The 27,649-nt window shown below is 48.2% G+C and overlaps 1 protein-coding gene across 1 annotated transcript in view; it reads right to left on the bottom strand.

Moving 5' to 3' along the window:
- The window catches only part of SMARCB1 (SWI/SNF related BAF chromatin remodeling complex subunit B1), a 279,132-nt gene that overhangs the window by 11,184 nt on the left and 240,299 nt on the right, over positions 1-27,649 (bottom strand). Inside the window, exon 7 of the mRNA XM_069619921.1 lies at positions 19,865-20,055. Within this exon, the coding sequence (XP_069476022.1) occupies positions 19,865-20,055 (191 nt within the window). The remainder of the gene's footprint in view (positions 1-19,864; positions 20,056-27,649) is intronic.

Consider the following 27,649-nt stretch of genomic DNA (forward strand, 5'->3'; position numbering starts at 1 on the left):
ATAGCAGCTGAGGACATGACCTTTCTACCCACGGCGTCCAACTTCTTCCCCTCGCTGTATGGGGGAACGGAGGCGGAGGATGACTGGTTGGATGACTTCTTCTGCGCAGCTACTGAGACCACAAGAGTTTGGTGATGGCTGTAACCGTAACACTTGGGTGCAGACTTCGGCACTCAGTATTTCTTCTCCAGCTGATTTCTTTTCACTGGGGCTGACCGAGGAAGGGATTTTTAGCAGTGACAGGCCCTCATCCCAGACGTCGTCCAGGAGGGGCACAACAAGAATGGTTTTCATTTTCGCCTCCCGGCGTTGATAAAGAAAGCCCTCTTTCGTCTCCTCCGGTGTAAGCTGGAAGAGTTCCAATGCGCGGGTGACCATGGAGTGGAATGAAACCACTTTGTCCGGGGGAGAAGTCCTTGGAGGCGGAGTCATGCCGTCGTCGTGTCACTAGGTGGGGTGTGAGGGGACACATGTGGCAGCTGGTGAGGCGGCACAGGGTGCCGCTTCCTTTTCTTTGGCGGTGGTGGGCCCGGTGTCAACGGTGCAGTCGGCATCCTCTTCTGTATCTCAGACACAAGTGTGTGGAGAGTTGAAAGAATGTCCTGTGACAAATCCCTTGGAGGTGGTGGGGTGTGGGGGGTGGGGGGGTATTATAGGGGGGAAAGCAAGCTTGCTGGGCCCAGCGCCTACGTTGTCCCTGCCATTATCGGCGTCGTGTCCCCCGTCGGGGACCTCCTCTACGTTCCAGTCGTCGGTCCCCCTCAATAATCGCCGGGACCGTGTGAACGGAAACCATGTCCTCTTCATCAGAAGAAATATCCGTGCCCTGGAGCACTTCCACCCCCCCCCCCTTCATTGTGCCCTGAGGTGTTGGTCTCTGACTTAGGGACGGCATCCTCTTTTCTGGGGTCTTTTCCACTGGTTTGGCCGAAGCCTCCCACCTGGGTGGAAGAGCCACTCGGCCGCCTTTGGGGCAACCTGGACCGGGTCAGCCACTTCTCGCCTTCGAAAGGGCAGCCGCCACCAACTCGATAGTTGAGGACGATTTAGCCTGCATCACTTGGGCCTTCACGGGCAGGTCAGACAGCTTACTCTGCGGGTTGGCCTGTCCAAAGAAACCTCCCTCCCTTCCTCCTCACCTGGGCCTTCTGTGGAGCTTTCTTCAGGATCCTTCTTCTAGAAGACTTTTGTTTGATGCTTCCCTTCTTGTCTTTTGACGTAAATATGGTCTCTCTCCTCGGGGTGCCACGCTGTCGGTAGGAAGGTCTCCAACAGCGTGGTCTCCCCTGGAGCTAGCCCCCCAAACAGGGAAAAGCCTCCTGGCTGAAAAACCCTGCAAGTCCAAAAAGATCACATTCTGGACGTGCAGTGGACTCGGGGGAAGCAATAACTATGACAAGAAGCCGGGTCCTTCCGAAGGCACAGGCAGAAAGAGCGGTGTGCAGCAGGCCAGAAGATGGTAGCAGTCAGCAGTGGAATAATTTGTAAGAGGAAGAGTCTGCCTTACAAAACTACTCCGATCATTCCAAAGGAAGAACGAGAGACACAGGAGTACAGGGTTTCAGAGAGAGCCAGAGAAGGAAGTTAGGATAGAAAAAAAGGGTCGGAAAAGGAAATCCTCGAGGGCTGGGAGGTAGAAGTGCAGAATGCACACCGAGAGCTAGGGGGACACAGCGAAGGATGAAAGACGCAGCGAAAAAACACCCTAGAGCGAAAAGAGAAGGAGGAAACGAGAAGACAGCACTAGGAGGAACCTGAGAGGCAGAGGGTCCCCACAGAGAAAGGGAAAATAAACACTAGAGGGGTGTTCACAACAAAGGCAGGCTGAGAGCAACGGTACAGGAGACAGCAATTGAGCGTAAGCGCAGAGAAGAATCCAAGGTGCAACGCACCAGACCGCTGTAACTGTCTGTATATGCCGTTTGGCGGCCATCTTGGAAAGAACATCTATACCGTTACCGCAACAACGGTAGAAACATGATGGGACATTCTAATGGTGCCGCCAGCGATCCCAGATCTTCCACAAAGGCATGACAGTATACCCACTCTTTCCTCGGAGGGCTCTCCGGCTTCCCCGGGTGGTGTCTGTGAAACATCCGAATACGAAGAGGGGCATGCATGTTCCTTCTTGGTTCCCATGTACGTTCCGCTTCAGAGTACCCCTTCCAGGGCAGCAAATATTGGAGCACACTTCTCTGATACCTGGAATCCACTAGATGGGAGCCTTCGTATTCTTCTTCAGGTGGAACTGTGACTTCAGGCTTAGGAGCCGTACGTTGGACGGGGTCAGATTTGTATTCCTTCAGCAAGGAAGAGTGGAAAACTGGGTCTATTCTTTTCATGCCTGTCGGAAGCCGAAGACGATAAGCCACCAGATTGATCTGAGCTTGTATAGGAAATGGACCGATGAATCTTGGAGAGAACTTCCCCCTTCTGATCCATCTAGGTAGGAACCTGGTGGACAGCCACACTCTGGTCCCCTTACACCAGGATGGATTCGGCTGTCTATCAGCGGGTGACCTCTTGTATCCCTTCCGGCTTTCCTCCAGCATCTCAATAGCCTGCTTGTGGGTCTGCTTAATGGCTTCAACTACTTGTTCGATAGAAGACACTTTGGTTGGGGTCGACAAATGCAAGGGAAGGTGTGGAGGATGGTACCCATAAGTACACAGAAAAGGGCTCATTCCTATGGCTGTATAAAGCGGGTTATTGTAGGTGAACTCAGCCATATGAAGGAATCTGCTTCACTCGTCTTGTGATGATACCCTGAAGAGAGCTTGCTGGATACCCATCTGTTGACATAGCGAAGACCAAAAGGAAGACGTGAACTGGGATCCAAGGTCTGACAACGGTGGTAGGGAGTCCGTGTAAGCGGACAATGTCTTTCTGGAAAACAGCCGCGGTCTGTGGAGCGGATGGCAGGCCTGGGAGCGGAGAGAAATGGGCTAACTTGAGAAGGAATCCACAGTCACCATGACGGCTGTGAACCCCTCCGAGTTGGGAAGGTCCACAATGAAATCTGTAGAGATGAGAGTCCATTATCGAGACGGCAGCCCTTCTTGCTGTAACAACCCGATGGGCCATGTGTTTTCCCATTGCACATGTGGGACAGACAGAGACGTAGACTGTCACGTCCTTTTGCTTTGTCAGCCACCAGAAGTTTTGGGATAGGAGTTCAGAGGCAGCCTTATGGCCTGCAGAAGGGAGGCTGTGACACCATGCCAAGGCCTGGTCTTGGAGGGTCATGTTCGGAAGATACAAGGCTTGCCCCTTTAAGTAGAGTCCATCCCTTAGTAGAAGAGGACGCTGTAGAGCGTGAGGTAAGACTTCTTGAGCAGTGCCGTCACGGACGTCTTGAAGAAAGGTGTTAACAACGGCGATGAATTATTTGCCTGCAAGCAGCATTTGGCCTCTGTATGGAGAATCTAGTCTTTCTCCGATACTGCGGTACTGTGCATCTGCCCGAGTGTTCTTGCCAGGTATGTAAGTGAGTATGAAGTCGAACTGTGAGAACTAGTATGCCCAGCGGGCACACCAGGTATTCCGACACTCCATTTGTTGGATAATCCGGGGATTCCAGTGATCAGTTCTGACCGAGAAGCGATGTACAGCTCCTTTTAGAAGATGTTGCCACTCTTCGCAGGCCTGATGTATGACAATCAGTTCCTTCTCTATCACAGAGTAGTTTAGTTTGCTGGTGGTTAGCATCCATGCATGATAGACTATAGGATGGTCCAGCCAGTCTTCCCCTTCCTGGAGAAGAACTGCTCCTATTGCTCCATCGGAGGCATCTGTTTCTATCACAAAAGGGAGGCTTTGGTCGGGTTGCTGTAGGATAGGGGCTGTGGTGAAGGCGTTCGAGAAGGACAAAGTCCTGTTCCGACCCAGGATCCCATAGAAAAGGTATGCCTTTCTTTAGGAGAGATGTAAGGGCTAAAACCTTGTCAAATAAATCTGCTATGAATCTTCAATAAAAGTTTGCCAGTCCTAAAAAGCGTTGGATATCTTTCACCGTCTTGGGGGGTAGGCCATCTCACGATTGCCTTGATCTTTTCAGGATTCATCTGTACACCGTTGGCTGAGAGGATATAATCCAGGTAGGATATGGAGGATACCTCGAATAGGCACTTTTCCGGCTTGGCATAGAGATGGTTGTGATGAAGGAGTCGGGACTTCACGAAAATGCCAACGGTGTTCAGCTGTAGAGTAAGAGTACACCAGAATGTCATCCAGATAGACCACTACTCTCACATGCAGCAGGTCAGCAAATAACTTGTCCATAAATCTCTGGAACACGGCAGGGGCGCTGACAAGTCCAAAAAGCATCACAGTATATTCAAAGTGGCCTAGGGGAGTCCCGAATGCAGTTTCCCATTTGTCGTCAGGTCTTATCCTTACCAAATGGTAAGCTCCCCCAAGATCCAACTTGGTGAAAATGGTCGCCCCTGAACCACTTCCAGGATTTCCTTGATCAAAGGCATGGGGTATCGGTCCTTGATGTGTTGGTTCAGGTCACAATAATGTATGCAAGGCCTGAGCTCGGTAGACCTTCGGTATGAAGAAAAGGGATGCCCCAGCTGGTGATTTGGACTCTCTGATAAGCCCAAGCTTTAGGTTGGTGTCCAAGTACTCCTTGAGAGCCTTGCGTTCTGGGATGGACAATGGGTACATTCTGCCGAAGGGGTTTCAATGGCGCAATCTTTGGCTCTGTGAGGAGGAAGGAGGTGATGTGCCTTATCTTCGAATACTTCCCTGAAGTCCTGGTACTGAACGGGCACTGAACCGACAATGACGGAGAACAATCCTCATGTACGCCTTCAAGGGGTACCGGCCGTGGAAGGTTCAAGCAGTGCGCTTGACAATAGGAGTCAAAGGTTACTGTATTGGCTGACCAGTCTATGGAAGGATTGTGGCGACGCAGCCACGGCATCCCCAGATTGATGGGGAAGTGGGCCGCCTTGATGAGGTCAAACACTACTACTTCCTGAGGCTGGAAGATAGTATCCTGAATGGGATGCGTCTCCTTGTTAATAGAACCTGAAGATAGTGGAGAACCATCGACCCCTTCCAACGGAATGGATCTGGTCTGGGGGCGAACAGGAAGTAGATTTTCTTCTGCCCAACTGATGTCGACGAAGTTACCTGCCTCTCCACAATCCAGCATGGCGAGGGCATTCCATTCACGGATGCCAGAGGACAATTTCACCTTCAACACCATTAGACGACAGTCTTCGCGCATCCTAATTGCTTTGGAAAGACTACATGGACCGATAGCGACCACCCCCGACCTATCCCTGTTTAGGTCCGGGGAGCAGCGTTTCCCAGCCACTGTGGCAGAACCTCTGGGCAGTTCCTTAGTAGATGCTTCTGGGAGCCACAGTACATGCATTAGCCAAGCTCCCTCCTTCTCTTCCGTTCTTCAGGGGTCAAGGGACCATGAGCTGCCCGCTCTGCATTGGCTCATCTCCTGAGGCAGTTGGGGGTCGCTCACCAGACGAGGATGGATTGGACAAGGGTAGCAGGGATACACGGTTTCGCCTTCTTTCTAGTCTTCCATGTCCCAGCCGGAACTCCATTTGCAGAGCGAGAGTGACTAACTCCAGGAATGTCTGGGGTTGCGCTGTTCTAGCCAGCTCGTCCTTAATTTCATCGCGGATTGCACGACGGAAAAGCGGCTCTTGTGCTGAATCCGGGCACCCCGCGTTAGCTGCCAAACGCTGAAAGGCAGAGACGTGAGTTTGAACATCTTGGGAGCCCTGATGGAGGTCTAACATGGCCTAGTAGGTTGAAAACTGGACCTCAGGTCTCTCAAACCGGGCTCTAAACTGTGTAATTAAAGGTGTTGCCCAGGACAGGGCATTGCCTGCCAAGTTTGATACCAAAAACCCTACACAGGCTCTGTCCGATTCATAGGCCCGAGGCCAGAAGGTGTAATGCATGAGACAGGCGTCCAGGAATTCCTTTAAGGTCTTCGGGTTGCCAACATACCTTCCAAAGGGCAACGGTAGAGGAGGTATATCACCCCGAGCCCCATCATCCCAGACTGCTATTTGTTGCCTTAATGCTACATTCTCCGAGCGGAGGGTCTGCACCTCCTCTGTCAAACCCTGAATGGAGGTGACCAGATCATGATACTGTTTCAATGAGGCCATAGTGTCCTTTTGGCATTGCACGCGGTCAGAATCTGAAGAAACCTTCCTCCTCACCTGGGTCTTCTGTGGAGCTTTCTTCAGGATCCTTCTTCTAGAAGACTTTTGTTTAATGCTTCCTTTCTGGTCTTTCTTTTGAAGTGAATAAGGTCTCTCTCCTCGGGATTCCACGCTGTCGGTAGGAAGGACCCCAACAGCGTGGTCTCCCCTGGAGCTAGCCCCCCAAACGGGGAAAAGCCTCCTTGCTGAAAAACCCTGCAAGTCCAAAAAGATCCCATTCCAGACGTGCATGGTGTGAGTCGGGGGAAAGCAGTAATGATGACAAGATGCCGGGTCCTTCCGAAGGCGCAGGCAGAAAGAGCGGTGCGCGGCAGTCCAGAAGATGCTAGCAGTCAACAGTGGAAGAACTCGTAAGCGGAAGAGTCTGCCTTGCAAAACTACTCCGATCGTTCCAAAGGAAGAACGAGAGACAGTACGGGGCTCCAGAGAGAGCCAGAGAAGGAAGTTAGAATAGAAAAAAGGGCTGGAAAAGGAAATCCGAGGGCCGGGAGGTACACGTGCAGAATGCACACTGACAACTAGGGAGACACAGCGAAGGATGAAAGACGCGGCGAAGAACGCCATAGCGTGAAAAGAGAAGGAGGAAATGAGAAGGCTGCAGTAGGAGGAACCCGAGAGGCAGAGGGTCCCCACAGTGAAAGGGAAATTACACACTAGAGGGGTGCTCACAACAAAGGCAGGCAGAGCAATGGTACAGGAGACAGCAATGGAGCATAGGCGCACAGAAGAATCCAAGGTGCAATGCATCGTACCGCTGTAACGGTGTACGTATATGCCGATTGACGGCCAAGTTGGAAATAACATCTAGACCTTTACCGCAACACTGGTAGAAACGTGATGGGACATTCTAATGGCGCCGCCAGTAATCCTAGATCTTCCACGAAGGCATGACACCTTCTCTGGTTTCTCTCGCAGCTTCCCAGGGGTAGCAGACTTCCTCTTCGACGAAGAACTGGAATGATGGCTGGAGACGGAGGCCGATGGAGAAATTGAGCGCGGCCGGCTCGTCACGGGACCAGCTTGCGTGGATCCCGACGAAAACGTACTTGCAGTGCTTGGCCTTGTCCTGGGCCCCCACGGATGGGGCACTCTCAAAGGACTTAAAAGCCCGCTCTGACTGCCTGTATCTGGGTGAGGCATGCCCCTGTGAATCACACGGCTAGAGGAATGGCATCGAGCCACGCCGCCAATCTGCTGTGCAGCTCCTTGATGGTGCGCTTTGTAAAGCCAAAACAGATCTCGCAATCCTCCTCCTTGTGCGTCGGGTGAAGACAAAGGCACAGGGAATGAATGTTCGCCACAAAAGCATTCCTCAAACTGCAGCTGTTGCAGAGCTTGAAGAGGGAACCCCCGTCCTCTTCTCCTCCGACATGATCCAGTGTGCAGTGTAGGCCCGATGTCCTATTGGAATCTTCGAAGAAAAAAAAAAAAAAAAAAAAAAAAACACTTGACGATTCGGTCCATGAGGGGCGATGAAAGATGCCGGCAAACAGATCCCTGTTAGTCGGATGAAGAAACGATAGAGTACAGTAGCTCAATCGAACAAAAATAGGAATTTCCTAGCAAAAAAGCACAAAAACGTAGAAAAAGATCTAAGAGCGGAACACAAGGTCTCCCAACACTTGGAGATAAGCCTGGCTGCTCAGTCATACTACCAACTTGTGTAGTACAGGCCTATACCAAAAGGTGGGTTACCTAATAACAAGAGGACAAGTGTGGTGTAGTCTCCCACAGGGTACCTACATCAATTCTTACCCAACACTAAGCTCTTCAAACATTCACATTCCCAGGTAGCTCAAGGGGTACCATCCGTCTTTTTGAGGGTCCTAAACCTCTTCATGTACTGGGAAGGTGTTTTCCAGAATCTGTATATTAATGCCAGTTTTACTGATTCATAATCCTTTCTCTCACTGGAACCCAATTCCATCACAGCCATTTAGGGGGAGCCTAGACAAGAGCCATGGAATTAAATCAATCCCACTTGGAGACCACAGATGTATTCAAACATACCCAGCCAATCCAACACATCAAGTTTAGGTTCATATATACTCACTGCTTCTTTGGGCAGGTGAGGCCTCTGGGACTAGCAAACCTAGAGGACCCTGAAAGGGAAGCAGAATCACGGGACATCTTTCATCTCCATTTCATGTTGCATCTCATTCTCTTAGTTTCACCTCATGATGTTTGGTTTCTGTTAGGCAAAAAATGATGTAGTAACCCTGGGGGAGACTACAACAACTTTGTCCTCTTGGTATTAGGTAACCCACCTATTGGTGTAGGTCTGTACTACACAAGTTGGTAGTGTGACAGACCCATCTCAAGAGGGTTACATGGGAACTGTAGCATCGAAATTAAACAATGGAAGTATCCAAATAATGCTTACACTTATTTTACTGTCAGTTTTAAAAAAAGCATTCTTTCAAAAGGGCAATGTGCAACAATAAAAAAACACTTCAAAATACTTTCTCAGAATGAAGGGAAAGCAAGTAGATATTCTTTAGAGATGCTTCATACACACTTCCTATACCCTGAGGTGACTTCACTAACTAGGACAGTAAAAGGCATGGATATATAACTTTTGTACTGCGGTTGGTAGAAAGGAAAGGTTAAACAGGTTCTCAGAGCATGTGAGCCCTTTTAAATCTCTAATGAAATCTAGATAAAAGCCTTTCCCAGCAATATTAGTTAAAAACCAATGTATCACCTATGAGGGACATTAAGAATCAAAGTCAATGGATTAGAAGAGTCTGCAGGAACCCAGGACAGCCAAAGTCTATGGAGCTGAGGCACTGCTTAGATAGCAAAAAGTTTTGCACAAAGTTGGAGAGTTTTGTTGAAGAAAATCACTGTTGGGTCACAAGCTGTTACACTTGTGAAAGTAATATCTGAAATCAACTCTAGAAAAGCAGCTCCTGCAAGTCTCCACTGAGAAGAGCAGAACTACAAAGAGGTAAGTACCCCAAAGTCAGAACATTACCTTTGGTTAGAAGATGATCCAGCTGATGCAGATCCTGTGTTCTTGGGCCTCAGTCGTGGGGACAAGAGGGAGGACGTCTGGAGGACTCCTGCACCAGCAATTCAAAGCTCAGCGGCAGCTACAGGCATTCTTCAGATCAGCAGCACTTAACGGTTTCAGCGCTCGGTAAACAACATCACTGTGGTTCTTGGACACCGGTTGGGCTTCCTTCAGTCCAGCACTCTGGGTCGTCCTGCTTCGGGAGGGTGCGTGTCCTGACCTAGGTCCTGATGTGACTAGGTTGTAGCCTGCTTGGTGTCTGAGAATTCTCCTTTTTATGCGTTAATTCCCTTCCATCATAGAGACCTCCAGCTCTTTTGCTGCGCTTTAGGACTTTGAATTTTTATCCTGAAGAGAGCTAGACCTTTTTCCCCACTCTCCCATGTATTTTGCATTGATTTGAACCCTGCGTTTCTTTTGGTTTTGGACTGAAACTCCATAGGCATCATCTTTTTGTATTTTGACACACAGCACCATCAGTGAAGTGTCACAGAGCAGTCCTTTGGTATTTCTCTATGGTTTAAATACCTTCTCTTGGATAAACTACTGTTTCCAAGAGTAGTAAAGTGAAACTGACTACTTGCCTTTTTCTCTTTGTAGACCCAGCACACGCACTCTTACATAGAGTGCTGGAGGGGTTACTTAGTATCCCCTTTGTCTACCTTCTTATGTAACATTTTTATGTTACCCTTTCTACAATTAATGGCTGGTGGCAGTTGTTTACTTTTTCCTAACATAATGCGTTTTTACAGCAGGCTGAATCCTCAGCTGCAGTATTGCACCCGTGAGTGCCCATTTTGTCACCATGGCCCAGTCTTCTTTTTTGCCATTCCTTGTTGGAAAGGTCCTTCTTGAGATTTACTCTGCGTGCTAAACCAGGCTTGGACCCTTTGTTCATTTTGTCTTTGACGGGATTCACTGGTGAAGCCCGACTCTTGCTCCAGCGTGTCTGGCAGGGCAGGAAGCAATGGAGGTTCCCGAAACTCCCTATGCTTAGTCTCCTTGGTTATAGGAATGCAGCCAAAGGTGATTGGCCAGCTGGCTGTCCTTGGAGGACAGCCACCCTGCTGTGTGAGGGACAGCTAGGCTGCGAATGATGAGAGAATTGCATAAAAGGTGAGGTCTTTTGCAAGGAAGGCTGTTAGGGAGAATTCTCTGTTAAGGCTAATTTCCCAAACCTAGTGAGTCCCCCAGCAGCTTTGCTGGATTTTTGGGGTTTATTTTTTTCTCCTGCTAAGAGTGAGACTCTTTTTCTCCCACTCTTAGACATGATTTGAGATATCCTTTGACTTTGTAATCTGTTTTATGGGCTATGGGTTCTTTTACTCCATAGGGTTTCATGTGGTTTTTGGTAAGTGTGTTACACAGCACCCTTAGTGCAGTAACACAGGGGTGTCATAGTGACCCCCAAACAGACTCCATACCCTGGAACTGACTACTGTCTCCCAGGGCATGTAAAGTCACCATTGACTTTACTAGTCTTAAATTGGGAACAGAACCAGTACAAACCATCATATTGTGGAAGTACTGGTGGGGGTAATTAGATTGCCCCTGGGTCTGTTTTTCGAGGGGGCACTGTGCAGTCCCCCCTCGTCGAGTTTCTGGCTGGTGGCAGTGGTTACCACGCAAAATATTCCACCGGAATATTTCCTATGGGATTTTCCCATTAATTTTAAACGCACCACTTTTTGGTGCAATGTTAAAGATACCGCCGGGTTATTTATTTAATATTTATTCCCCAGTTGGGTATTTTTGCCAGAACTCGGTGTTTTAAAATGGCGTTTGTGTTCGCCTCTGTGACTCCAACCCAAGTCGAGCCCTTTGTTCCACTTTGGGGAGGCTTCTCCACAGAAGCCTCCAAAAGTGGTGCCACTCTGTCTGGGTCTACAGGATGTGTAGGAGGGGGGGTTTAGGCACCCTGGACTGAGTTGCCGAGGCAACTCAAGTCGCACTCTTGTATGATTGGCCCAGTGGTGAGCCACCCGGCTCACCACGTACCATGTTTGAGTGACAGCTAGGACTGATGAATGGGGGTTTTCTGCATAAAAGCAGGGCTTTGGGGACTGGAACTTCAGAAGTCGCCACAAGAGCAAAGGATCCGAAGAGGGAGAAGCTGAGCCGACCTGCAACGACGACACCACCGGTGGAGCCCTGCTGAAACGCCTCACCACTTTTCCTGACGACAGAGGAGATCTTCATTCCGAGGAGTGTTCTTCCTTTCACTGGTGGGGATAACCAGTTTGCCCGCCTTTTCGCCCTCCCGGGTCACCTCGTGACCGCCTTGCCTGTGCCAAGTACCCCGGCAACCGGGATTCCACAATTTACCACTACCGTGAATAAAAGGGCAGTACCTTTTAACTGGAGAACTCCGCGGCTGGTTTCTTCCCTGGCAGTGCAACGACCTTCAGCTTTCCTCCACGTCCAGATCTTCTCTTCCTCTGGACAACACCGCGACTTGCACCCGCTGCCAGGAACAACTGCCCTCACTGGAGGATCCTCTCCATTTTAAAAGGTACTGTGTCCGCCTAGCCTCACTTGCAACGGTCTGTAAGGGGGTGTCTATTAAATCCTCGACTTACCACCTGGGCTGACCCTAGGCTGGCCAACTGAACTTTTCTGAGCTGAACTAACTCCTTTTTGAACTCTCTGCAAGACTTTTTCAAGCCTCTAAAACTGTGTGATCTTGGGCGCATTGGTGTTCTGCTCTCTCTAAGAGGGAGCCTGGCCTCTGAACTTTTTGCTCACAAGTAGACTTTGACTTTCCTGCCTTGCTGGGTGCTTCTAAAGTATTAGTGTTGTGTGCTTTTCTAATTTCTGCCTTTACCCTCCATTTTTTGATAACTTATTGGAGTGACATCTTCAGTTAAGTGCTCACCTCTGTCTGGAAATAAGTGGTGTTAACTAAGACTTGTCTAATAAGGAATAAGGGATGGATATATATTAATAGTGACTGTGTTTTGAACTTACTTACAATAATAGTGCTGGAGTGTTTCTAGAAGTGTGTCTTTAAATAAATAATTATATACTTTGATACCAAAGCTCTGGTCAGTGTTTGCTTGTGCTACTGTATTTTGGTACCTATCTTGTATACTCTATATACTGTCCAACTCTTCTTGAGAGAAGTTTGGCTGCTCAGCCACAGCTACCAGGTAAATCTGGGTGGTACAGACTGCTACCAATTGGGTTTACTGCCAACACCTGTAGTCCTAAGCCTTTTGCAGTGGTCCTTAAGGGAACTGCACAGGTTTCTGCCTAACAAAGGCACAGTCGACCACTGGACAAAGGAACCGAAGAGGAAACTGGAAGAGAAGCTTGCTGCACCCTCCTGGACCGTTGGTTTGCTCTGTGAAGCCCTGCTGCGGTGCTGAAGCTCCGAATTTCTTATCGACTAGAGAAGCCTGAAAAGGACGACTTCTCCCCTTGGGTTGGTGGGACCAATAGACACCAAGACGAACTTAACTGCAATGCCTCTCTCGGCTGGCTGCATTTCTTTGCTGCTGCAGGAACCGAGTGCCAGGGCACAGTAACACCTGGACGAGTGCATTGCCTTCAAGCCGGACCCGAGCTCCAGGAAGATCCTCTGGATTCCCTCGAAGCAGGACTAACCAAGCATGAGCCGCCTCAGAGTGCTGGACTCCAGTCCACAACGTGGCAAAGAACTGCGGTGGTGCTTTTTGCGAGTAGCTGAAACCGCAAAGTGCAGCTGATCCGAAGTGTGCCCATTGCTGCCGCCGCCCTTCACACCGCAGTGCGGGTGGCCCCAGAGGTCATCCCTCTTGTCCCCATGACTGAGGCCCAGGAACAACAGGATCTGCAGGACTACAACAGCAACAGAAGCCAGCTGGAATGTTTTCTTCAGATTCAAGGTACTGTGTAACTAGGGGTACTTACTTACCTCTTGTGTGTAGCTTGCTTGCTCTTACTGGAGACTTGCATTTGCTGCCCCTTGCAGAGTTGCTTGTATCTTTGCTTCGCACAAGACTCCCAGCTTGTGGCCCAACAGTCATTCTACAACAAAACTCTTTAACATTGTGCAAGACTTTTGTGCGATCTTCAGGAAGTGCATCAGCTCCCCTAGACTTTGCTCAATTGACATTGGCTGTCCTGGCTCCCTGCAGACTCTTCTTACCCTCTGACTTTGTGTAGATCTGTCCCTCCAAAAAGTCATACATACACCTTACTTGTATAGTTGGGAAAGGGTTAACCTGTATTTCATTGGGGGGCTAGGGGAGGGGGGTCTAAAGTGCTTACCTGTTTAAGAAACGTGTTAACCATTGTTTCCTTCCCTAACCTTTGTCATAACTTCTGTAGTGCATTTAAGTGTAAAAAGCGATATATTAATGTCAACAGTATCCTAGCAATTGAAGTCAAATCAGGGTGTAGGATGTGTCTGTATGCCATCCCAAGAGGGTATCTACTTACTTAAAGGAGTGTATTTTTGAAGTGTATTTAAGTGTTGCATATTGCTCCCTTCTAAAGATGGCTTATTTTAAAACTGACTTAAATTAATAAATAATTATTTTAATCAAGACACCTTTAGTATTAGTGTTATTTGAGTACCTGTCACTGAATCTCTATGTTATAACCCTACAGCTCACATTGACCCATTGAGATAAGCCTGGCTGCTCAGTCACTCTACCAACTTATGTAGTACAAGCCTATACCAATGTTGGGTTACCTATTGCAAGCTGGTGTAGTCTCCCACAGGGTTACTACATACAATCTTGCCTGACAGGGACTAGGCTGGCATTTTTGGCTGTGGGCTGATTGCCTGCTGCCCCGCTCTGCGGGGGCCATTGAAGGTTGTGGAGTAATTCAGGGTGTTCGTCAATGAAGTTTATAGAACAGGATATTCTCCTCACGACTAATTGTTCTGCGGTCCATTTGGAAGGAGCTTGGCAGCACGGAGGGAGCAGGAGTAGGTGGAGGTTCTGTGACATGGGTATGTTTATGATGAATAGCCCCTGCAAGAGTGGCTTCAGGGGTAGTGTAATCCCTTCAGTAGACTGACTTTAACTTGGAGCGTCCAAGATTTATGGTTTCGATATTTTGGCCCTTACGGTGTCGGGAATGTGTTTATTTTTTTATTCGCTCAATTTAGAGCTCTTTACGAGGCAGTCGACGCGTGTCAACATCCGGTCACCAGAACCCCATGACTACCCAGATTTAGGCGTAGTGTCAGAAAAGGACTTTAAATGTCTGTTTCGGGGGCCTGTCATGTGGTGATCGTGACGACCCAGAGGACAGGGAATGGTTGGACCTTTCCTTCGACACAGCATGTGGCTTATCGGTCGACGGCATGGTCGACCGTGGGGGGGGGTGTGCTTGGTGTGGTGCGAACAGGTAGTGATTGAGCCGCCGGGTGTCGTCCCCATAGCAGAACCATGATCCTGATCGCCCTCAGCGTCACTTAGGACTTAGGACGCTGCCATTGCTGGAGGCTCCCTCGACGTTCGTGGCGGCCTCGGCCTGCATGGTGTGGTGGGCCCAGCGTTTAGTCTTACAGTCCTTTAAAGTTTTTGCCCGGAACAGTTTGAAAGCCCTGCACTGTTCTTTGGCATGGTCACCAAGGAGGCAAAGGTTACACACTTTGCAAATCCTTCCAGGGAAACTTCCTATTACAGGACGGTCAGAATTTAAAATGTGCGTTTCCCATCGTGTATAAAGGATGGCAGCCTGGCAGAATAAATGGGAGAAAAGGGGAATTTCTCCTAGTGAGACTGGAATATGAACCTCCCCCAGTTATCCCTACTGTGGAGGGCCGAGGCCCGTTGGCAAGTTTGTCGAGATGGGAGTTGCTGTCGTCGACGGATGGTCTGGTCCTTGAAGCCGTTGCCGGATATCTTGCGGTAAACGGTTGTTGAGAGGACAGAAAGAAATACTAAGTTTAAACTTTTAAGAAGTAATGGCGTCAGCCAAGAAGGAACTCCGCGAAATGCATCCTACTACGATGGCGGAAAAAAACAATCTGAGGGGCCTCGACACGTGAAGGACCATGGGTACAGTGGATGTCACACTAGGGATAGTATTACTGGCATGCCCTGTTGACGTCCCTTTTCGAGGTTGTAAAACAAAAAATGGAATACTCCACGGCTACCACTAGATGTTGGTCTATGCATAGCATGTGATCTAAGCAGAGAATATATATATATATATATATATATAGAGCTATATGTAGAGATCAAGATATATAGAGATCTATAGAGGGAGGCGTCTGTTGTGACAACGGCCTGTATCTCTAGATCGCAGAGAAGGGTTTCCCCTTCGTAAGATTCTCTCTTGTCCACCAGCGAAGACTCTGTACTAGTGTTGGCAAAACGACCACTAGATCATCCCACTGACCACTTGCTTGAGACCACTCGCCAACCATTCCTGCATGGGTTGCAGGCGCGCGTGGGGAACCAGGTAAATTGAAGATGCCATCATGCCTAGCAAACGCATAGCTTTGCGGACCCTTATTTGGCGACCGGCCTGATATTGAGGAATTTGCAGCAACACATTTCAAATTCTTTCCTCTGATGGGAAGGCTAACCCATCTTGGGTATTTAGGACAGCTCCTAAGAACTGTTTTAAGGTGCTTGGCACCAGGCTTGACTTTTTCTCGTTGATTGAGAAGCCCAATTGGAAGAGGAGGTTGATTGTTCTTTGGATGTTTAAGCTGCAAATTAGGGGGACTCCGCTGTAATGAGCCAGTCGTCCAGGGTACACTGGGATTGCCTCCCTGCATAGGTGCGCTGCCACTACAGCCAGCACTTGGTGAATACCCTTGGAGCTGAGGCTATTCTGAAGGGCAGCAACCTTGAATTGGTAGTGCTGGTTGTTTACCTTGAAAAAACAAGAATCTTCTGTGCGCTGGGAACATTGAAATATGAAAATAAGCATCTTTCATATCCAATGTTGCCATGTAATCCCCCCTTTTTTAGTAGAGGGATTACCTCTTGTAGTGTATGTGGAATTTTTGTGGTTTGACATACTTGTTTGCAGGGCGTAAATCTCACACTGGGTGCATTGTCAGATATTTTTTTTGGCACAAGGAAGTAGGTTGAATAAATACCCGTTTACCTGGTTGACTGGGAAGTCTTCTATGGCGTCCTTTGCTAGTAGAACGGCGATCTCCTTGAGGAGGATCTTCTGATGTTCCAGCAAGTGTACTCTCTGTCACGGAGGATTGTGGGGGCGCCCTAGCAACTCTATGCAGTATCCTTTGGACACTGTAGACAGCACCCATCTGTCCGAAGTGATCCTCACCCATGTGTGGGTGAAGGTGGAAATGTGCCCCCTACTGGGTATGCATGGGAGGGTACCTGAAGCGGAACATCACTGCTTGTTGGGTGGCGTACCACCTTTGGCGGGGCTGCCTCTACCACTAGCGCGACCCCTCCGTTGCCTTCTGGGGTAGCCCTGTAAGGATTGGGATGGATTGTTCCCCCATGAGGTTCCCCGATTTTGGTAATAGTTTGAACTCCTTTGGCCCCGAAAGTGGCGAAAAATTGTTTCCCCTCTGTCCAGAGGGTTTATTGGTGAGTTTGCTAAGAGATTTTAGGGTCTCTTACTCATCCTTTGCAGTCTTTAAAGCTTCCTCCACTGCCTTGCTGAATAGTACATTCGGCTCCACAGGCATATCCATCAGGGTTGCTTGGGTTTCAGGTTTGAACCCTGACTGCCTTAGCCAAGCGTGACGCTTTCTCACAGTGCCTTTGGCGATTAACCTCCCAGCATTATCTGCTGCATCAAAGTTTGTTTTTAGCATGCAGCCTGATACAGACCTTCCATCTGCTGCCAGTTGAACCAACTGGCTCTTTAAGGGTTCAGGTGCAGAGGATACTAAAGCGGATACCTCCTCCCACTGATGGCAATTGTAGCTTGCCAAAAGGGTGGCGCTGTTGGCAATTCGTGGCCGATAGGCAGAAGTGGAGGCAACCTTTCTACCCAGAGCATATAGTCGTTTACTTTCTTTATCAGGAGGTGCTTCCGAAGAAGCAAGCGGTGCACCTGCCTTCTTTCTGGTGGTTGTTACGACCAGGGAATCAGGCTTTAAATGGCCCCTAATGTACAGGGGAACGGAGGGTGTGGCACATAACAATTTCTCGAATTGCGGATTAACCGCTCAAGTGAGATTCAGGGTTTGCAGCGAGGGATCAATCCTACGCTGGATGGATTTTAACAGAGGGATAGCCTGAGTAATGGCTTTGTTGCCTAGGATTTCTTCAGCGAAATCCATGTCTTCCTGGACACCCTGTGTGTCGATATGAAAATGGGCAACTGCCTTAGCCAGTACCTCATTGAGGAGGGGTTGGTTATCTACAGGCGAGCCATGCACCTCTCTTTAGGAACCAGGGAGTCAATGTTGTAGGCTTCAGCCTCATCCTCCTCCTGGTCCTCATCGCCATAATAAGACGCCCGTCTGGTCATCAACCAATTTAGGTTCCGTTTCATCACAATATGAATCTGGGTGGTAAAGCTCAACCACAAAGTGGTCTGTGACCAAGCCTTGAAACGGGGCATCAGAGTTGAGTTTCTTAGCAGGGGGCCGAGAGGACTCCGGTATTGCCTTGGATCCCGAAGGGACAGAGGTAGGAGGGGTGTTGGAGTAACTATGAAAGTAATTAGGGTCCTTTTCATAAAAGTCAGCCATGAATGACATCCTTCTCATGACCCCATCAAGGTCTACTGAGCTCCATTGTTTAGAGCCAGGAACAACAACAGGTTCTGGTTCCTCATCAGTGCCAATATCCCTGAGCAGTGGGAGAAATTAGTTTACTCTTAGTGGTAGGATCTGAGATCCTGGACTTCCCCGTTGATTTAGGGGCTTTATGCTTCTCTTTATGAACATGGGGTTCTGAAGATGTCTTTTTATGTTCTTTAAGCCCTTTCCCATGAATAGAGGAGGGTTTCCCAGTGTTTTTAGGGGCCTCCGAGGGGTTTGACGCCTTGTGTCGAGTGTCAGAGGTGGGATTCGAAGAGGGACGTCGAATCTCGGGTGTACGGTCAGACATCTCGCGTCTAGCCTGTGGAGGGTAGAGGGCGGAATCGTCATCTGACGATCGGGCCTCAGGGACTGACACCTTTATCAACCGAAGGCGGTTGGGCTTTGTCATGAGGCCAACGGGAACTCCCAGAGGAAAAAGATCTGTTGGACCGCTCTCGGTGTTGTCCGGTGCCGATCGCTGGACACGCGTGTCGAGTCACGGCCGGGGTTGATGTGCTTAGTGGAGGTTGCATGTGTATCACTTTTGCCACCGGGTGTTGTCCCCACAAAGTGGCCACCGGCCAGTGCTTCGGGGTCGGGGGCCTGCGCGCGAGTGTCCGAAGTCACCCCTTTGCCCTTGATTCGGCGGTGTTGCTGCCATCGCTGAATGTCCTCTCCACTTCCATGGCCTCTAGTTGCCTGGCGTAGTGAGCCCAGGGTTTTGTTGAGCCGTCCTTAAGGGTTTTCGGCTTGAAGAGCTTGCAAGCTCGACAGGTAGCCTGGGATGGTCTCGTGGGAGACAGATTGTACGTATTGTGCTTATCCACCCAGGGAAACTTCCCATTACACTTAGGGCAGAATTTGAATGGCGTACTCTCCATATGTAACCAAATGGCAGCGGGCGGGTATATGTACGAAAAGGTGGGAAAGAAGCCTGTATGATCACCTCCCACTCTCCCTACTGTACAGGGCCGAGGCCAGAGACCTTCCAAGGCCCGAAGTCAGACGTGGCAGTCCTCGACGACTGACTTCCTCAATCTTCACCGGCATCGATCTTCAGTGTACGGTGGAAGTGAAAGGGGAAGTATCAACGGTAATTGTTAACTATAAACGGCTAAGCGCCGAAGGAACTCTGCAACATACGTCTGACTAGTATGGCGGAAAAAAAACAATCTAAGGGTTCTACACGCGTGAGGGATCATGGGTACAGGGGATGTCACACTAGGGATAGTATTACTGGCACGTCCTGTTCGACGTCCCTTTTTGAGTTTCAAAAAACAAACTAATACTCTGCAGCTTCCACTAGATGTCGGCCTATGAGAATGCCAGTATTGATCACGAAAGCAAAAGTTATCAAGCACGTTAGCCTCAGATGGCCAACAACTGGGAACATAGGACACTGTTGATGAACAGTTTGATACAAAAGGAGGAATGTAGGTTTTTGATGCAGATTTGTTGACACACAAGTAGAGGTGCAAATATTTGATGGGGAAGTGGGCTATTTAGATACTAAACAGTCACTCTAGAACAGTGGTATTGCACTTTTTTTGCTGAGCCGACCTGGAGTAGGAATGTGGGTTATGGGCTCCCCAGATGCCATATCTGCTTCCGTTTTCTATTCAGTCACGGTACTCCCTATTGGAAGAGGTTTGTAACACCACCCCCTGACATTTGGGCCCGCTAGACCACTGCCCTAGAGAATTATGTAAGAATTTCAAGACACACGAAAGGTTAATGAAACTTCCACCCTAAAGAAATCCCAAGTTTAAAGGGGTTTAAACACCACCTGCGATTGAGCCAGTGAGGTCTGAGCGCAGCAGGTCTCTGGCACTACGCCAATGTACTAGGATTAGAAACTATTATGCAAAGCCCACCAGATTCCCTGGCACAATTCCAGTAATGCAGACATAGAAAGTACATTGCAAGCCCAACATTTTACTGCCAACGTACCTGAAGGCGTAGGTTTTCTGATGCCAGCTCAGCTGCCCACGAATGCTGTATGCGATGGTTGTAACAAACTCTCCACCGAGCCCCAGCTCAGAGCACAACTTCAGGGCAAATTTCTCTGGAGAATTCTCCCTTTCCGACATGTCCCACTCAAATTGGTCCACCAGTGATATGTTTCCAACATGGATATTTAGCTGAAACGAAATCCACAGAAGGTGCCATCACAGGAGGGTTCTGAATACCCCAGATACACGCGTCCTTCAGGTTTTCACATGCACTACAGTTCAAAGCATTTCAAAACATAGAAAAAAACAACAACGACACACAGTGTATCTTGGTGTTCTTAACTATTTGTTTTACTATGCACACTTTTACAGCACTGAATTGTCACTCACCACATCACAGTTGAGGACAATGTTTAATATCCTCAGAAGTAGAACTTAAAAGCCAGCAACCTCAATATCGTCTGCATTATAATTCCAAGCTACTGGTTGCCGATCCTTTGTGCAACTTTTCTCAATTGACTTCAATGGAGCTCCCCAGCATCCCTGCTTTTTGTCTGGATCCTTGCTAATTTTTCAGGGTCAGGGAGGCCCTTTTGTCACTCATCCACTTCACTCATTTATGTTAAGAGGAAAGCCCAGTGTTTACACGATGTGGTAGCTTCCTGTACGATTTGCTGGTTTTTGGACTATATTTTTCCCCTCAGCCTGGCTTAATCTAAAGCCTTACTAGGTGACTGTTAAATGTCCTTCTGACTCCTGTCATAGGGGTACCCCAATGGTGTTCCAGAGAGGGTAACCCCTCTGGTAATCATGCAACTAAGCTGGTGGTGGCTTTTTCTTGGTGTAGTATGGCATTAGGAAAGATTTCTCTTTTAGCAACGTTGCCACCATATCCTATGAACCTCCAAACATTTGCTTTTGAACCCAATCTGAATTCCTACAGGGAAGTGAAGCCTTCAGTTTCACTCCCCTGGCCTTTCGCTCTTTTAGTTATGCAGAAACTGATCAATCCATCAGACTATCAGTACTAGGAAACTAGGTTTCCCTTTTGTGTTTTAACCTTTGGGTAACTTTTTAACAGTGCACACAACTGCTTACAGTGCAGTGGGGATACATTTGTATCACCCTAGTCTTTAACACTTGATTTTCAGTTACCTTTATATGTGCCTAAAGACAAGCTGGTGGCAGCAAACCTATTTCCACAATTTTTTAATTCTTTTTAGTATGCACAGTTGAGTTTACCACATATGGCAACTATATGTAGCTAGTGCCCTAAAATGGGTCATGCCACGAGATATTTCGCGTGCTTTTTGGCCATATTGTTGTCTGGCCTTCTCAGGTCAGGAAATCCCATATAGGTCATGCACTTGCATGGGAAAGGTGCTGCTTTTGTGAGCTAGTGATGCCTGTGTGTGCTTGGACTAGGAAGTGTCCCATTCCACATCCGTGGTGCATGGAAGTCTTGGTGTGTGGCATGAGTGAAACCCACAGTGGTCCCTGATTGGACCACTGCTGGCCGTTTGAATGGTGCAGATCCTTACCATTGGTGGGCTTTAACATGCTTCCAGCCAGGATTTGGGATAAGAGGACTCCTGCAGCAATTTCTTTACACCAGCTTTGGAGCCAAGTATCCTGTGTAGACGAGCAACAGACTGAAGACCCGTGGACTCCTGAAGATACTCACCATCCCTTCCTGCGTTTGGCCTGGTGAAGCCCTACTGGACCACCTGATCCGCGAAGGCCCCAAGTGGGGCTTCAACCCTTGGATTGGTGCGACAATCAGTCTCGACACATTCCTGAGGATCCAGTGGTCCTGAGCAGTCATGTGCCCCTGGACCACCTGGTGGACTGACCAGCTCTCCAGTGGTCAACCTCAGTAGAATCGTTGCTGTTCGAACTCCGGTGGTCGCCAGCTCGTTGTATAAAAGTCGCATTCCTGACGAATTTCAGCCTCCAAGCTTCAAGAGATCTTGCTTTGGAAGGTCTTCACCTGCGACTGAAAGGAAGCCTGCTTTCACCTGTGTGCGGTAGCCGTCGCTGGAACTCACCTTCCCCTGTTTGGGGAAGTATCCTGACGAGGTCTGCATCAATGCCTTCTGCATTTCATCTTCGTAAAGTGTTGCACTCTACTCCTGAAACAGACCGAAGAATCCTTGCAACTGCAGCTACTGGGCACCTCTCACTGGAACCAATGGCGTGAAAACCTACATTCATCGACCCCTCAGTCGACCCACCGGTCATTTGGGAAAAATCGGAGTCCGAAGGTAAGTAATTGCAAACACATCCACTTCCCCCTGTTCTCCTTATAATAAACCTTAGAATAAACTTGATTATATCGCTTTTCGATAGTCGGATCTAAAAGCCTGCATCTAAAAGATAGGAATATTGTTTCATCTAGCTGTAACTTAGTATATTCTGGAATATTTTACGACCAATTAACTACCTTCATCAGTCAAGCTCCCAAAAAGAAGCTTTGTGATTTTTGGCCACAAAGCCCCCATACAACATAGGGATTGGACCAGTAAGGGTATAATTCTTGTGAATGGGTTTCATTCTTTATTTTTTTATTTGATTTAGTTGTCATAACTTTTCAAATTTTTGTCTTACATATTTACATCATACTTTTACTTTAACAAAAATACATACTAATTCAGATTTAATACAAATTTAACATTGATATTCATAAAAATACATTGTTTTCCCTTTAGTCCTATTGCACAAGCATAAATAAAATTCCTAGTTTTTTTTTTCATTACAGTCAATTTCCTGTAAAACAACAACAAAAGAAAGGGACATGTTATAGAGGAGCCAAGATCCCCCTTGTACTCATGGGCTTTGATGACAAATACAGACGGTTTCATTTTAATTATATTTACAGTCAGGTATCACTCTCTGTAGATATTGGACAATTGCTACCTGAACCCTTGAGCGCGTACTTGAAAACAAAATTTGCCACATCTGATCACTCGCCGGTTATCACCCCATCAAAATATCTTGCCTGAATTTCTTTTAGGGCTTCACAGTCTATTCAATGTTGAAGTTTCCCTTTGATGCCGCAACTTACAATGTCTACAGAAACCTTGATCACGAGACAATATTTTTCTTTTGCAAAGTACATCATGTGTTTTCCAGAAATTTAATCTAAACCTTAGGCAACCAGACCGCACTTTTTGTGAGGGGCTTTTCATCAAATAGCTCGCCATGACTCTTAATTTTTCATTCCAAAGAGGAATATGTTGAAGTCTTTATATTGGGCACACTTCTCCAAGTTGTTGGACCAATCTAGCCTATAGATTTTGGTTTTATCCGGGTTCGATATCAACATCTCTATAGGTACATCTGCATCCGCCAATTTATCCAGTAAATGATTTCACCACTCCATCGCAAACAGACCTCTAGATTTAATCAACTGATAGGATATTACTTCTAAAATGGTGTTACTTTTTAAACCCAGAAGACATTTGTGAAGGAATGCGCACTGCTTCCATAATGCATGTGAATACATGGATGGGAGACCAAGCTCATGGCGTATAATAGCAATAGGGACACTATTTGGGAGGTGCAATATCCGTTTCCAATAGGTCGCCTCTAGCACATCTCAATAGGTCCTTTTTTTGGTGTAAATCATTCCACCCCATATAACAGAATTGGGATCACCTTCATTTTATAAAACAATACTATATGGTTTAAGGAGAATTTCCCATTTTTATTTACTAGGACCCGTGATTGTGAAACAAGGTGCTGGAGTTTATTCCTTGCAGCAAGCCCCTCGACCTTCTTGATATTCCCTGATATTTGTAGTGGATCACATTTAATAAATGAGCATCTTGTAAATTCCATATATACCTCGAACTCTTTCCAATCCTCTTGCTACCACATCTCATGATTTGGGATTTTGCAGTGTTAATTTCGAGTTTGTACATACCTCCAACTGAACAAGCATTCGTTGGAGGCCTTGTGGTGTTTGTGATAGCAATACAAGGTCATCTGCATAAAGCAGATGAACAAGTTACTTCTTACCTTGTAACGTTCTTTCGACGGGATGTTCCTCCGACGTATTCCTCATCTTAGATATATCCTTCCAGCTCTGCTGGCCTCGGAAAATTTTTTCTCTCCAGAGGGCGCTGCGCGTCGACGTCCCTCGAGTCGATGACCCTCGACAGCCGCCGTATCGACGCTCGACGTCATCCTGCCTATAAAGGCCGCGCGCAGCGTCCGTTGCTCAGTTCCGTTTTGTAGCCCACAGTATTACTGTTTGGACTAGACTAATCACCCTGAAGGAGCGTAAGCTGCAACAACAAGGGAAGTAAAACTGCGGGGATGGATGGGAGGGTCGATGAGGAATACGTCGGAGGAACATCCCGTCGAAAGAACGTTACAAGGTAAGAAGTAACTTGTTCTTCGAAGGGATTGTGTCCTCCGACGTATTCCTCATCTTAGATAGGCTCCCATAGCAGTATTCTATATTCGGAGGAGGGAGTACTGACTTCACGCTGTCTTCTATTGGTGAATAGAATGCAGTACAGCCCTTCCAAACCTAGTCTCTTGACTAGAGGAGGAATCCAGATTGTAAAAACGTGTAAAGGTATGGACAGACGACCATGTAGCGGCCGCACATATGTCTTTAATCGGCACGCCTCTTTTGAGGGCCGATGAAGCTGCAATACCTCTGGTCGAATGAGCCCTAAGGTTTTGAGGGGGCTCTTTCCCTGCCAGTTTATAACATTCCAGAATGGCTAGAATGATCCATCTGGAAATGGTCTGCTTAGTTATTGGTAACCCCAGCTTGTGACCTGCGTAGCCTACAAACAGCTGGTCTGCCTGTCTTATCCTGGCTAGTCTATTAATGTAAAAACTTAAAACCCTCCTAGGGTCTAGTCTGTGTAACCTCTCTTCCTCTTTCCCCGGGTGAGGAGGAGGATAGAAAGATGGTAGGATAATCTTCTGAGAGATATGGAATTCAGAGACTACTTTTGGGAGGAAATTAGGCTTCACTTGCAGGACAACTTTGTCTTTGTGAAAGATTGTATGAGGGGGTTTACAAGAAAGAGCTTGTAATTCGCTCACCCTTCTAGCAGATGTAAGTGCTATTAATAAAACAGTCTTAAGGGTAAGGAATCTTAACGAACAAGAATGGAGAGGTTCGAAAGGTGTCCCCATCAGGAAAGTTAATACTAAGTTTAAATCCCATAGGGGAACTTGGAATGGTCTTGGGGGATAAACATTGGTTAACCCCTTTAGAAACTGTATTACCAAGGGTAATTTGAAATAGGATGGTTCCTCCGCAGTACGCTTAAAGATAGATAGCGCTGCGAGATAGCCCTTAATGGTGCCAACTTGAAGGCCTGAATTTGCCAAATATAGTAGGAAGGACAAAACCATTGGTGTACCACATGAAAATGGGTCGATATTCTGTTCTCTACACCAGCTGCAAAATCTGTTCCAACGGCAGCGGTATAAAGACTTTGTTGCTGGCCTCCTTGCCGAAAGCAACACCTCCATAACATCATCAGGGAGGTCCCAATCCTTGTACCTCAGCCGTTCAGAAGCCAAGCGTGAAGGTTGAGGGTTTTGATGTCTGGATGGAGAACCTGACCTCCCTTCTGTGAGAGTAGGTTCTCTCTGAGAGGAAGTCGAAATGGAGGGCAGATGGACAAGTCTAGACGGTCCGGGTACCACGTTCTCCTGGCCCAATCCGGGGCAATTAGGATCATGGTTCGCCGGAATCTTCTCAACCTCCTGATCATTTGAGGAATGACAGGGACCGGTGGGAACGCATACAGAAGCGGAAACTCCCAGTCCACTATGAACGCGTCTCCCAGAGCTCCTCTCGGAGGAAATTCCCTTGAGCAGAACAGGTCGCATTTCCTGTTTAGGCTGGTGGCGAACAGATCTACCTGAGGGGTTCCCCAAAGGGCGAAGATCTCTTGAAGGAATTCCTGAGCTAGCTCCCACTCGTGAGAGACTGTGTTCTGCCTGCTCAGAGCGTCCGCTGTCAAGTTCTTCTCTCCGGCTAGGTGAACTGCCGATAGAGAGATTCCTTCTTGGATTGCCCAAAACCAGAGCTGCATCGCCTCTCTGCACAGGGGTAGTGATCCTACGCCTCCTCTTTTGTTGAGGTAATGCATGGCCACCGTGTTGTCCGTCATTATCAGGACGTTCTTCCCTTGTACAACTGGCAGGAAAGCCTTCAACGCAAGTTTGATGGCTCTCAGCTCTAACAGGTTGATGTGTAGTCTGGACTCCGATGGAGACCAACGACCGCTGATGGTCAAGTCGTTGGCGTGGGCTCCCCACCCCGTGAGTGAGGCATCCGTGACTACTGTTATCTCCGGCCAGGGTTGCCAAAACTGTTCTCCTTTCAGAATGTTCTCCTGACAGGCCCACCACTGAAGGTCTCGAGCCACCCTGCCGGGAACCTGAAGAAGATCGGTCATTCTCCCTGAGAATTGTGACCACTGAGTCCTCAGTGCCCACTGGAGGGATCTCATTCTTAGGCGAGCCTCTGGCACAAGGAAAATGCAGGATGCCATGAGGCCTAGCAACCTCAAAAAGTCGAAAGCTGGGAGACGTTGGGCAAGTTGGAACTTGGTAACCATCTGTAGAATATCTTGAGCCCTCACCTCTGGTGGCGAGGCTTTTCCCAGGGAAGTATCCAGGATCGCTCCTATGAACTGGAGTCTCTGCGATGGTATCATTTGAGACTTCTTTAAATTGAGGGAGAAGCCCAGCTTGTGAAGGGAGTAGCATACGTGATTTAGCTGGATCTGAGCTTGCTCCGGAGAAACAGCCCTGATCAGCCAATCGTCCAGGTAGGGGTAGACGTGAATCCCTTCCCTCCTTAGACTTGCCGCCACTACCGACATTAACTTGGTGAAGACCCTCGGGGCGGAGGTCAGCCCAAAAGGCAGTACTCGAAATTGATAGTGAGTTGCCAATTGCGAACCTCAGGTATTTCCTGTGTTTGAGATGGATAGGCACATGGAAATAAGCGTCCTGAAGGTCCAGAGATACCAACCAGTCCTGAAACTGAAGGGCCTGGAGGATCTGAGAAAGAGTGACCATCTTGAATTTGTCTTTCCTGAGGAATTTGTTCAATTCTCGCAAGTCCAAGATGGGTCTCAGTCCTCCGTCTTTCTTTGGAACGAGAAAGTAAGGGGAGTACCAGCCCTTGTTCCTCTCCGCTACAGGTACCGGTTCTATGGCACCTTTCTCTAGCAGGTCTATAATTTCCTGCAAGAGGAGCGGATCTGGAGCTTTCTGAGAGCTGATCCCCGGTGGATGACTCTGAGGTATACGTAGGAAAGGTAGGCAATAACCTTGGGCAACTGTTTCCAATGCCCAAGCATCTGACGTGATAGCCTGCCATACCGTCAGATGTTGAGTCAACCTGCCTCCTACAGGTGTCCTGTGAGGGAAGTCCTCAGAGTGGTTTTGGGGCGGCTGATGCAGATGCCGATGGTAAAGAGGCACCTGCTGTTGCTGCGGCTTTAGAATATCTACCCCGTCCACCTCGGGTAGTTCTTCTTTGACCCCTTTGAGCCGGTCGTCCTCTACCTCTTCCGAATGAGGAGTAGAAGCGAAAGGACTTGCCCCTCGCAGAGGTTCCTGTGGGACGAAAAGGAGTCTGACGGATTGCAGCTCCTAGGGATTTTGCTGCTGCTTTTGAAGTTTGCAGTTTCTCTAAACTGTCATCCGCCTTTTTCCCGAACAAAGAAGAGCCATCAAATGGCATGTTCAAGAGCCTGGCTTGCACATCTGGGGCAAAACCCGACTTTCTCAA

This window comes from Ambystoma mexicanum, chromosome 10 (assembly GCF_040938575.1).
Source record: "Ambystoma mexicanum isolate Mex_15411 chromosome 10, UKY_AmexF1_1, whole genome shotgun sequence".
Lineage (NCBI taxonomy): Eukaryota > Metazoa > Chordata > Amphibia > Caudata > Ambystomatidae > Ambystoma > Ambystoma mexicanum.